Below are 12,010 nucleotides of genomic sequence, written 5' to 3'. Positions count from 1 at the left end.
TAGGACGGAATATAGGCTCAAACTTCTCAAACTAAAATATTACACTAGAGGTAACAAAGCAAACAAATTGCTGACCCATAGACTCAAAGGTATGCAAGCCCAGGCCCGAATTAAATCTATTACTCATAAGGGGGTACTTCTAACTAGTCCAAAAGACATAGCTGAATCCTTTGTGGAATACTATAGGGGGCTCTATAACCTGACCCGAAACTCCCATGATCATATCCCCACGCGACAGGAGATTGCTTCCTTTTTAGATTCGGTCCCACTACCCTCGCTCACTAGTCAACAGATAGAGACCCTTAATGATCCCTTTACTGAAGAAGAAGTTTCGGCTACGATTAAGACCCTGAAAAACGGCAAGTCCCCTGGTCCAGATGGATACTCGAACGATTATTATAAGACATTCGCACATATTTTGGTACCTAAACTCACTAAACTTTTTAACTATTGGGTCGAAACCAACAACATTTGCTCGGAATTTCTCGCTGCCCATATTGTCACCATCCCGAAGCCGGGCAAAGCCCCAGATAAATGCACTAACTACAGGCCAATTGCACTTCTTAATACAGACATCAAGATTTACGCCAAAATTTTGGCATCGAGATTCGCGCCACTACTTCCAACCTTAATTGACAATGATCAAGTGGGATTTATTCTTGGTAGACAGGCCCCCGACAATACTAGGAAACTATTAAATCTGATCCATATTGCTGACCGGGAGTCTACTCCATTCCTGGCTCTGTCGTTGGATGCGGAGAAGGCATTTGACAGGGTAAATTGGTCTTACATGAATATGGTCCTGGAAAAAATTGGACTCCAAGGTAACTTCTTAAAAGCCATATTGCTTCTCTATACTAAGCCGTCTGCTAGGGTCAGAATTCCGGGTGCTCTGTCGGATGCCTTCGACATAACCAACGGCACGAGACAGGGATGTCCCCTGTCGCCCCTCATCTTTGCCTTAATGGTGGAGCCTTTAGCGGCCAAAATACGACTACACCCGGGGATAGAGGGACTTAGGGTGGCAGCTTCTCATCACAAGTTAGGGTTATTCGCGGACGATATTGTCTTGACCATCTCCAACCCGACTTCGTCATTGCCCTTCCTTATGACTGAACTCCAGACTTTCCAGCGCATTTCTTATTATAAGATCAATCAGGATAAAACGCAAGCCCTCTCCATAGGCCTGCCTCATTCAGTTGTAACCCAGGTTAAATTGCAATATCAGTTTGATTGGAGAACCACTTCTTTTACCTACCTCGGTATTAAGATTCCTAAAACCCTGCACCAGGTGTTCAAGATAAACTACTTGCCCTTGCTGCAATCGATCAAGGCTGACTGCAGTAAATGGCAAAAGTTGGAAATTTCATGGTTAGGTAGAATTGTTACCACTAAAATGACTATTCTGCCACGCATTCTCTACCTATTTCGAACCTTACAAGTACAGATACCCCAGTCTTTTTTAGCAGATCTTCAGAAAACTATTAGGCACTTTATCTGGGATGGCAAGAAGCCCAGAATTGCTCTACGAACGCTTCAGCTCCCCTCATCCTCAGGAGGCCTGGGAATCCCCAATATCTCTCTCTATCACAAGGCGTCTCTCCTTGAAAATGTGGTTAGACTACACAGTGCTCTGGGCCGCAGGAAATGGGTGGACATCGAGCTATCTTATATAGCGGGGTATAGCATAGCAGAATTATTATGGATACCACTCAAGGCTAGGCCGCCACTTCCTGACATACTTCAGACCACGGACCTTCTTTTGAAATGTTGGGATAGACTTCACAAACATTATGGCTTTGGGGAATTCCCGTCCACTCTTACACCAATCTCTGCAATTAGATTGCTGATTCCAGATATACATTTATCAGAGTTTACTACTAAGGGCATCACATCACTTGGGGACCTTTACTTTGCTAATACACAGCGGCCTTTTGAAGACCTCCAGAGAAAGTTTTTATTATCAGACAATGCGAGATTCCCACTGATGCAAATTAACCATCTACTGCAGTCGCATCTCAATAGCCCTAAATCCTTCAGGAGGTCTACGCTCATGGAACTTCTCTGTAGGGAGAGTGTTTACGGAAAAGGGGTGTTATCCGATTGTTATAAGTTGCTCCTGCAGAAAGATCCTGAACTTAAACTTCTTTACCAAATGAGATGGGAACAAGACCTCAATCTTCATCTCACCCCTCAACAATGGGACAGAGTATTTTTAGCATCCCGGGGGGCCACGAGATGCACTAATCATATAGAAATAAATAAAAAAGTGTTGTTCCGATGGCACCTTACTCCTGTGAAAATTCACAATATTAACCCTAGTTACAGCGACAAATGTTGGAGAGGCTGCGATACCCCTGGTACTTTATACCATATGTGGTGGGAATGCCCTCAGGTATTGTTGTTCTGGCAATCGATATTTGCATTCCTGCAAGCTGAATTACACTGGACTTTACCTCTTGAGCCTCAAATAGCCTTACTCAATGCCCTTCCTTCTTCTGTGAAGCCGCCTCAACGGAAGTTACTGTTCCAAATTTTTACTGCTGCTGCCACAATCATTTCGAGAAAGTGGAAACTGAACTCTACCTATTCTCTTCAGGAGCTATTTACACTAATTTCCACTCATGAACAGATGGAGGAGATGGCGTCTACCAACGAGAACAAGAGGGAAGCTCATGAGGTCATTTGGTCACCTTGGAAGCTCTTTAGGGCGACTAACCCCACCGCACTGCAAACCCTACGTTGGACCCACTCTACGCCCCTATTCCAACTTAGTGCAACTGCTATATCACATTGATAGGGAGAGTACCCCTTAGGTCCGCATATGTTTTCTCCTGGATCATTAAAAGAGCATAACAGTTCAGAGCATAACAGTTAACCGTTTTCTTTTTTCTGTTCTTTCCTCTGTTTTCTTTTATGTGTTTTCATGCTTATCCTTTATTGTGATTTCACTGTAACCGGAATAATGACTTATGATTCTGTGGTAAATTGCATTTTTCTATTTAATTGCACTCGGAGCATTGTGTTCCAGACATACAGCCTTTCTTTTGTTATCGCTGTTTGTGAAATTCAATAAAGCATTTCTCTGGTAAAAAGTTACCTACAGGTCATGTTGATTGTTTTTTGCTGAGAGGTTTGTTTTTGTAGTTTTTGTTAGTTGAAGTTTCTAAACCTGACTGTTTTGCCAACCTGACTGTCGCAGCCTGTCAGTTAGAGATTCTAATGTTAACGGACTCCTGCTGCACAAATATGGCAGCCCCCTTATACAGGAAAATGGGGCATCAGACAGGTAATGTAAAAGCATTGTGCAAATACTCATGTAGCTTTCAACGGCAATATTATGATAGATGTAAAAAAGAGTGTAATTTCTGCTGTCATTATCTCTTTAAAAAGGGTTGTTAACCTTTGAGTTAACTTTTAGCATGATGTAGAGAGTGATATTCTGAGACAATTTGCAATTGGTTTTCATTTTTCATATTTTTTTAGCTTTTTATTCAGCTGCTTTCCAGTTTTCAATTTCCGCAATCTGGTTGCTAGGACCCAAGTTACCCTAGCAGTCATGCACTGATTTAATCAAGAGACTGGAATATGAATAGGGCCTTAATAGAAAGATGAGTAATAAAAAGTGGCAATAACTATAAATATGTAGCCTTACAAAGCATTTACATTTTAGATGGGGACCCCATTTGAAAGCTGGAAAAAATAATAATAATAAGAAGAAGAACAATTTAAAAAACTATGAAAAATAAATAATGAAGCCCAATTGAAAAGTTGTTCAGAACGGGCCATTCTATAACATTCTAAAAGTTAACTTAAAAGTGAACCACTCCTTTAAGGACATTCTGCAAGTTAAGCATACATGAATACATAAACTTGAATAAAAGATTTACACATCAAATGTTCTTGTCCTTGTTTGTGGTATTTATATTGCATATTGGAATATCTGTTTAGCTTTAATGCCAGAGTAAAGAAATATCCACTGGAAACACTTTGATCTTCAGGCCAGATTATAAAGGGGCTTATATAGGGGAGCAAGCTAAATCACAGACCATTGGGATCAACAGCAGATTTCTCAGCTTGCTCAATTGGTATTTTGAACAGATCTTGACTGAGAAATTTAACCAGGCCATTATTGTACCATACATCACTAAGTTAAACCCTGTTTTAACAACTTAAATCAAAAAGAATGGTTTTAGAAAACAACGGTTTGCCCTGATGATTATGCATGCTAAATATTTCTCATGAAGAAAGCGAGCAATATATTATTTGTATAGTAACTTGAAGGCTTACCCGTTCAATCTCATGGCATTTCTTAAGTGCCTCCCCATATTTCCCTTGTCTCTGAAAGGCTCTGGCACATTCTGTCTGGAACCATATGCACTGCATCTCGTTTAGGTTTTCCACGGCAGGCATACCTTCCTGCAACAAATATTTTCATTCCATTTACTTTCCAGATAAAAGTGATTAACAGCACACACTGATAAAGCAATGGTTGTACAAAAAGCTAACAGAAATTAATAATTGTGTCAAATGTGTAGTGGTGCTTGGTCAGGTCACAAAAAACAATTATCACTGCAAAACTTGGCTGCCCACACATGATGGTGTGTGATGAGGTGTCCTGGTCACATATCCACTGCAGAAATAATCCCATTGGGCCCCAAAATGGACCAGTACATAGATTAAGAGAGGTTTCTGCCAGCAGCTGATGTCTAACCATGCATGGGCACAAATCCCAGTGTAAATTCACAAAAATACTTATAAAAGAACTGAATACCACAGAGGAAAATGTGGCAAAAAGTTTAATGTTGCTATTATACCAAAAGAACATATAAATTGCCAAAAAAACATGCAACATAGTATATATTGGCCATATACACAAATGTGTGGAGGCGGAAAAACTTTGGCCCTGAAGCCAAACCTCAAATCACCTGATCAGATATAATGGGTATATTCTTCATATTTGTTTTTAGTTTCAACTTAATAAAACACATACTACTATCATAATTAGAAAAACTGGAAACAAATCTTATAGCATGTCTGATTTCCCAGTAAGCCAAAAATCTTAAAAGTTGATAAATCACATACCCGTGTAAATTTTGAGCACATTTCCTCTGCCTCTTTGACCATATTTGCTCTTAGCATATATTTTGCACACTTTGAATTGATGAAACGATCTGCAGTGTCCAAGGACTGGGCCTCATCCATCCACTTAGCTGCTTCTTTAAGATTGCCGATATGCTGTATTAATAAATATAGGAAAGGACTTCATTTAGAGTTGGAAAGCAATGTAACTATAAATGCATTTTTCTTTTACACAGATTGAAAGGAAACTATGATAGACTGCCTCTGATGTGTAAAAGGCATTCCCCTGCCCTGCTCGCATTTAACCCCTCCCTTGCCTTTTATCACTGTGAAGTGATGTATTCTGGAAAATACAAACCTTTTGCTTTCCATAGTGGGCACACAGATTCTTTGAAAGGCAGATGGGCTTGAATTGCCAGAATCCATCATTTTACCACAATGTAACAAGGTGAGTGAATGACTCTGTGATATTATATATATATATATATATATATATATATATATATATATATATATATATATATATATATATATATATATATATATATATATATATACATTTATATATATATATATATATATATACATTTATATATATATATATATATATATATATATATATATATATATATATAACAAACAAGGGAAATTTGTGCTCACCACTAATTTTTAAAACCATTAGGCGGGGGTGCAATGAGGCTGTGACCACAAAATACATATAGACAAATACAAGAGTCCTCTGCACTCAACCCATTATTATATATATATTATATATATACATACATATCAATCTTTCTTACCTTGTATATCTTAGCTTTCATATAGAAGAGTTCTATTAATGTTGGGGTGCTGGCAATTGCAGAATTAATATAGTCTAACCCTAATGACCACTGTCCAACTTTATCAAAATGCTGTGCTAAGAAATATCGCACCCAGAGCAGAGTTGTAGGTGGCTCCTTCTCTCCATTTTCTGCAAAAATATAAATAAATAATATAAACATATAAATAGCTTATTCGCATAACTTGCCACATGACTCTCAATTATTTTCATTACCATAGTTCATAAATTGAAATAATATAAGGTGTAAAAGGCAATAAAACATTTATCTATGGAAGTTGACAACCAAGAAACCACAATTTTATCTACTAACAGATAAGACACATTTTTGGCCACTATATCAAGTAAAAAGCCAGAGAATACACCATATTACAAATCACTGTGGACCTTAGAGCTATCTACTCTGTTTGTTGCAGCTAGGATATTGTAGTTCAGCAGCTAGTAAACCACAGGTTTGAAGTTCTAAAGTGAGCTAAACAAAAATCTAAACACCTACAAAGAAAGCAGAAAAAATAAAACTTACCATCTACATCAAACATGTTACATGATTTCAGTGCAGTTTCAAAACCTGTAACAAGTTCTTGTATAACTAAAACCTGAAACAAAAGGAAAACACTATTCACTAAAACAAACTTTACATTCTGCCTCTCTGACTACAGATATTTTGAGCAGAAGTGGGAGTAGCTAATTTACTGCCTTGGTATTGTAAGTTTTTTTTTACAAGTCCGAAAAACATGAACAAAATAAGGTATGTAGTCTCAAGCCTTTCGTGGTAAGAATTAATCATATTCATCCCTGTGGATCTGTGCAAGAAAATGAAAAAAAAGCTAAATCCTCCTCAAGTATTAAAGCATCAATACTTATGCTGCTAAGCCATGCAATGACACAGAGGTGTGACTGAGAAGATTGCTTTAGTTGTGACCATGTTAACTTACAAACATACACAGTGAATAATGTACCCCCCTTTGTAAAATAAAAGGATACGTCTCTGGGGATGTGATGACCATATCAAGGCACAATGACAAAATCTGCCCACCTTTTCAGTCACTTTAAATGTCACCTACAGACTCACAATTTTTATTAAAACCTATATACCACATATTAAAGCAAGTGATTAAAATGAGTCTACTGCATCATTTTCGCTACCTTTTCAGAATTTCCATATAAGGATTTTAAGGTGGTAAACAAGGGTGGACAACCTTTGCTGAAGTTGACTCGCAGGAACTGACTCACAAGTTCTTGAAACTTTTCACCTAGAAGTGTAATAATCTGATTTATTGCAAAACAATACTTCTGGTTGAACACTATGCTACACGACTAATTGGCCATTTTAAAGTAAGACATAAATACAGCTTAGGTACATCACACAATTGTTTATATTTTCACATTTTAGGCTCTGCGACTATGTGGCTGAGGATGATGCTAAGTGATAAAGAACAGCTATAATGTACTACAGGAACTGTATTCGAAAAGAATATATTTTCTTCTAAATGAAGGTTTGCCAACTTTTGCTTATAGGTGAGAAATTGCCTGCTGATCATTACCTGATGCAAAGTTTAAAGGTAACCTTCTTGGAGAAACTGCTTTGGGATGTCTTTTATTAATCTCTTCATAGATCTGAAGTCTCTTTTCCACAGTAGCTGAAAACAACAGTATAACCAGATTGTACCATGCATGGTAAAGACTAGAATATAATACAAATGTTTAGTTTTATGAAAACACATTTGCTTATTAGACTGCATATCACCAGCCCCCCCAATTAAAGTATATTACCAAAGAACAAATTTAAAAAATTACCAGGCTCACAAGCTTTCTCTAAATTTTCATAATATTGCCAATTCTCAGGATTCCGGTCTATCAGTGCTCGATAAATGACAGAAGCTTCTTTCAACCTTTTAAGTTGCAAAAATATTTCTCCTATAGGCAAACAATTAAGAATGTGTTAAGCATACAACTCATCCGGACAGGTTGGAAGGCAAACCTAGAAAAATACAGCTTTATGTAAACAGATTTCAGAACCTTCAGGGAATCACCATGTAAAAAATTAAACTAGTAAAATAAACATAAAAGTTGCACATATATATAGAAAGGTATGCAACACCACAAGTTATTTTTTTTCTAAGGAGAACTAAATCTTAAAAATGAATAGGGTTAAAATTCCATGTTTTATATACTGAACTTATTGAACCAGCCTAAAGTTTCAGCTTCTCAATAGCAGCAATGATCCAAACTTGTCACAGGGGGTCACCATCTTGGAAAGGGTCTGCTACACTCACATGCCCAGTGGGCTCTGAGCAGCTGTTGAGAAGCTAAGCTTAGGTGTTGACACAAATTATCAAGCAGAAAATGAGGTTGGCCTGTAATATAAGATGATGCTACAGGGCTGATTATTCAATTTTGATGCTAATTGCACTGGATTCTGTGCTGCCATGTAGTAATTATCCATAGTAATTATCCATATTAATGCCATTTATATTCCCTAATCTCAGTAACTGACAGCATCACAGAACATGTGCAGTGAATCAGCAGAAAAGAAGATGGGGAGCTACTGGGGCATCTTCAGAGACACGGATCTTCACTGCTAAAGGGCTGTGGTTGCTTGGGCTGGTACAGAAGCCCAAAACATAAAGTACAACATTTCTAGCTACTTCTTTAGTTTAAATTCCCTTGTCCTTTAATGCTGAACTGAGTAACAAACTGAGTAACACAGTAACTAACAGTATGCTCAGGTAATTGAAATGGTTTTATTGGCCCCAAAATGGCCCACTGGAGCATTTACAGGCAACAATCCTGTACCAAGTGCTACTCAAAGAGGTTCCTATTTCCATTAAAATAGAAACAACCATGGCAGTACCTGGAATTCTGACCACCACTACTAATTAGTGATTATCAAAATGACTTGTGTTGAATCTGTGAAAGTATAGCAGTGTGGTATAACATGAACACATTACTACTAAATATTTCTGTGCAATCTGCAAATTATAGGTATACAGCCCGTAAAGGAGAAATAAAGTAGGGCTAGAACTGCTTTATTTTAAATACTGAACCTACTGTACTAGCCCAGAGGTTTAGAAGCCCTTCAGCAATAATAATCCAGACCTTCATATTTGCACACAGTAGCTCCACAGCTATGTATCGGTAGGGCAGCTTTTGAGTGTTAGTGACATCTCAGATGCTCAGCCGGCTCTGGACTGCTGTCAATAAGACAGGCTTTGGGGTCATCAGCAATCTTCAAAACGGTAGCAGAAATTGAGGTTATAGCTGTCACAGAAACGGATGCTACAAAGCTGATTAATATTTGTGTTGCATTGATTTCTATACTGTCATGCAATGTAAATCTTGTGTCATGAATATAATATATAAAAATATTTTTAAAAAAGTGTGCATGTGTGTGCATGTATATATACTCTATAGTATATATACATACGCACACACGCAGTTTTTTGGTTTTTTTGGTCAGCCCCACAGTTCAGGTGCCTGACAACAGCACAGAACATGAATCAGCAGGAGAGTTGGAGGAACCCATCTTTATTTCCAAAATGCTGGGCTGGTACAAAGTGCAAAACATAAGGTGAAGCATTTTGTAGCCTGCTTGAAGGCTTTATATAAATGAATACTACCTGAAGCAAGCATGGAAATGCAAAAGGCACTGCTGGAAGAAGTTCATTTTCAGTTTTGTGGTTAAAATAGATCCATATACCCCAGTCATAAAAAAAAACTTTGCTACAACAAAAACATTATGTAAAATGTCTTGGAAAAGACAAAAAATAGGGATTTATGGGGAAATTGTGATTTAAATTGGGGAAAAAAAAAAAAACACGAAACTTATTTAATCTTAAATTCAAACATAAAAATCACTTTTTACCTCTGATTTCTTCTACCTGAAGTTTGTCGCACATTTGTTTCTTATATGTCTCAATGTGATCTAGTGCTTCCTGATAGAGATTTGCTTCTCTCATGACTTGGTTCTGGTAGAGTATTAGTTCACTGTATTCATAGTCTATTTTATTAGACGGGACCTAGGAAAAAACCAGTGTTTTAAAAAATTAAACTTATTCCTACTCAAGTCTGCACAAGTCTTCACTTACATATCCCTCTATGACCACCTGTAGCTGCACTGTAGGTACTAAGACTTAAGCTCACCTTCAAAACTTTTTTAAGTTCAGTTGGTTTCAGATTGATTACCAGAAATAAAAACGTTTAAGGGCTAGTCCACACGGGGAGATAGCGACGCGTTTGCGGTCGCGGCGACAAAGCGCCGCGACAAAGCACCGCGACCGGCGCAGGCGACAGTTTTGTATGGGCGCCTATGTAAAAACGCCTGTGCTAACCACACGAGGCGATGCGCTTTTCAACAGTCGCCTGAAAAAGCCTGGCGAGGCATTTTCAGGCGACTGTTGAAAAGCGCATCGCCTCGTGTGGTTAGCACAGGCGTTTTTACATAGGCGCCCATACAAAACTGTCGCCTGCGCCGGTCGCGGCGACTGTCACAGCGCTTTGTCGCCGCGACCGCAAACGCGTCGCTATCTCCCCGTGTGGACTAGCCCTTAACCATCTGGGAGGGGGGTCTTACCGACTCTTAGAACTGTTCTAAATTGATTCATTTAGTTGATACATTTGTTATCTTTGTCCCCGCTGAGCAAAATCCTAGAGTTTCATTAAAGGGAGCTGTTACATATAATTGATACAATAGTTGCTAATATGCCAGAGATACAGCTATCAACTAATTGTATCAACTAAATGTAGCAAATAGAAACAGTTCAGATGCTCCTGAATAAAAAGATAGTAAGCAATTGAAAAAAGTCTTTGTTTATGGTGAACAATCTGAAAACAACAACAGAAAAACACATGATTGCTTCTTCATATTTCTTATCACACCCCTGTAAAAGGCCATATTTGGATGACAAAAAGGTTTGACTGTGTTGCAGCAGTTAGACATTAGTTATTACAATGATACTAACCTGCTGAGTTTTCCTGAACTCTTCAAGCAATTTCAAGGCCATTTCATAATCTTTAAGCAAATGATATGCAATAGCATAGCCAATCCATGATGCCCGCTGTGTTGGGCGTAACTGAAGTAGCTGATACCTGGTTTCCTAAAAAAAATACAACTTCTCGTTATTTGAGGAATACATAGAAAATGTGATACAACCTAATTCATCTTTGATATACATGTATGGGTGTGCAATACAGTGCAAGGGAACAACACTTTAAAGGAGTAGTTCGCCTTGAAATTTACTAGTATGATGTAGACACTGATATTTTGAGACAGTTTGCTATTGATCTTTATTTTTTATGGATTTTCAGTTTAATTCTTTGTTCAGCAGTATTTCAGCAGCTATCTGGTTGCTAGGGTCTTATTTCCCAAGCAATCATGCAGTGGTTTGAATAAATAACTGGAATAAGTGTAGCAGGGGGACAAAATAAGTAATTAAAAGTAACAATAACAACAAAAATGTAGCTTCATAGAGTAATAGTTTTTTGCCTGCTGGGGTCAGTGACCCCAGTTTGAAAGCTGGAAAAAGGTAGAAGAAGGCGGCAAATAATTCAAAAATGTTCAAGAATAAATAATGAAGACCAAATGCAAATTGCTAGGAATGGGTCATTCTAAATCATGGAGATCCACGGGAAATCCAATGCCCCACCATGTTCAAATGCCGGGGAAACTAACAATATGTCAGAAGCACACCTTTTTAACTGCATCTGGGAAATTACATTAAACATGTCTCTTAATCAGTGCATTATTTTATAAAAGTGTCATTATAGTGACTGACTATATCTGTAGCAATAAATATATTACAGAAAAGTTTGTGTACTTACACGATATCCTTCTAAGTCTCTCATTTGTATCTGGAGCAATGAGAGGTCTCTGAGAATTTGCAAATTGTCTTTGTCTAGCTTAAGTGCATTTCTGTAACACTTGATTGCTTCATCGTATTTCTTATCAGACCGCTGTAAAAGGCCATAAACATGCCAGCCTAGCTTATGTTTAGGAAATTGGTTGGAAATATAAAAAAAATACTAAAAATGAATATTATGCCAACAAGTTAACATACAGTATACTAGTATATTTTTGCCACTGTTAAAGAT

The 12,010-nt window shown here is 37.8% G+C and overlaps 1 protein-coding gene across 2 annotated transcripts in view; it reads right to left on the bottom strand.

Moving 5' to 3' along the window:
- The window catches only part of LOC108708513 (N-alpha-acetyltransferase 16, NatA auxiliary subunit), a 31,878-nt gene that overhangs the window by 11,626 nt on the left and 8,242 nt on the right, over nt 1–12,010 (bottom strand). The window contains exons 4-13 of one of the 2 annotated variants that reach the window (XM_018247306.2): nt 11,741–11,898; nt 10,882–11,016; nt 9,786–9,939; nt 7,718–7,837; nt 7,465–7,560; nt 7,067–7,173; nt 6,444–6,516; nt 5,883–6,052; nt 5,086–5,238; nt 4,291–4,419 (exon numbers count right to left, since the gene is read on the bottom strand). In XM_018247306.2, coding sequence (XP_018102795.1) covers nt 4,291–4,419; nt 5,086–5,238; nt 5,883–6,052; nt 6,444–6,516; nt 7,067–7,173; nt 7,465–7,560; nt 7,718–7,837; nt 9,786–9,939; nt 10,882–11,016; nt 11,741–11,898 — 1,295 coding nt within the window. The remainder of the gene's footprint in view (nt 1–4,290; nt 4,420–5,085; nt 5,239–5,882; nt 6,053–6,443; nt 6,517–7,066; nt 7,174–7,464; nt 7,561–7,717; nt 7,838–9,785; nt 9,940–10,881; nt 11,017–11,740; nt 11,899–12,010) is intronic. The other variant, XM_041582462.1, reaches the window with a different exon arrangement.

The sequence above is a fragment of the Xenopus laevis genome, chromosome 2L (assembly GCF_017654675.1).
Source record: "Xenopus laevis strain J_2021 chromosome 2L, Xenopus_laevis_v10.1, whole genome shotgun sequence".
NCBI lineage: Eukaryota > Metazoa > Chordata > Amphibia > Anura > Pipidae > Xenopus > Xenopus laevis.
The sequence above is the reverse complement of the archived record's forward strand: the minus strand, read 5'-3'. Positions and strand labels throughout refer to the sequence as shown.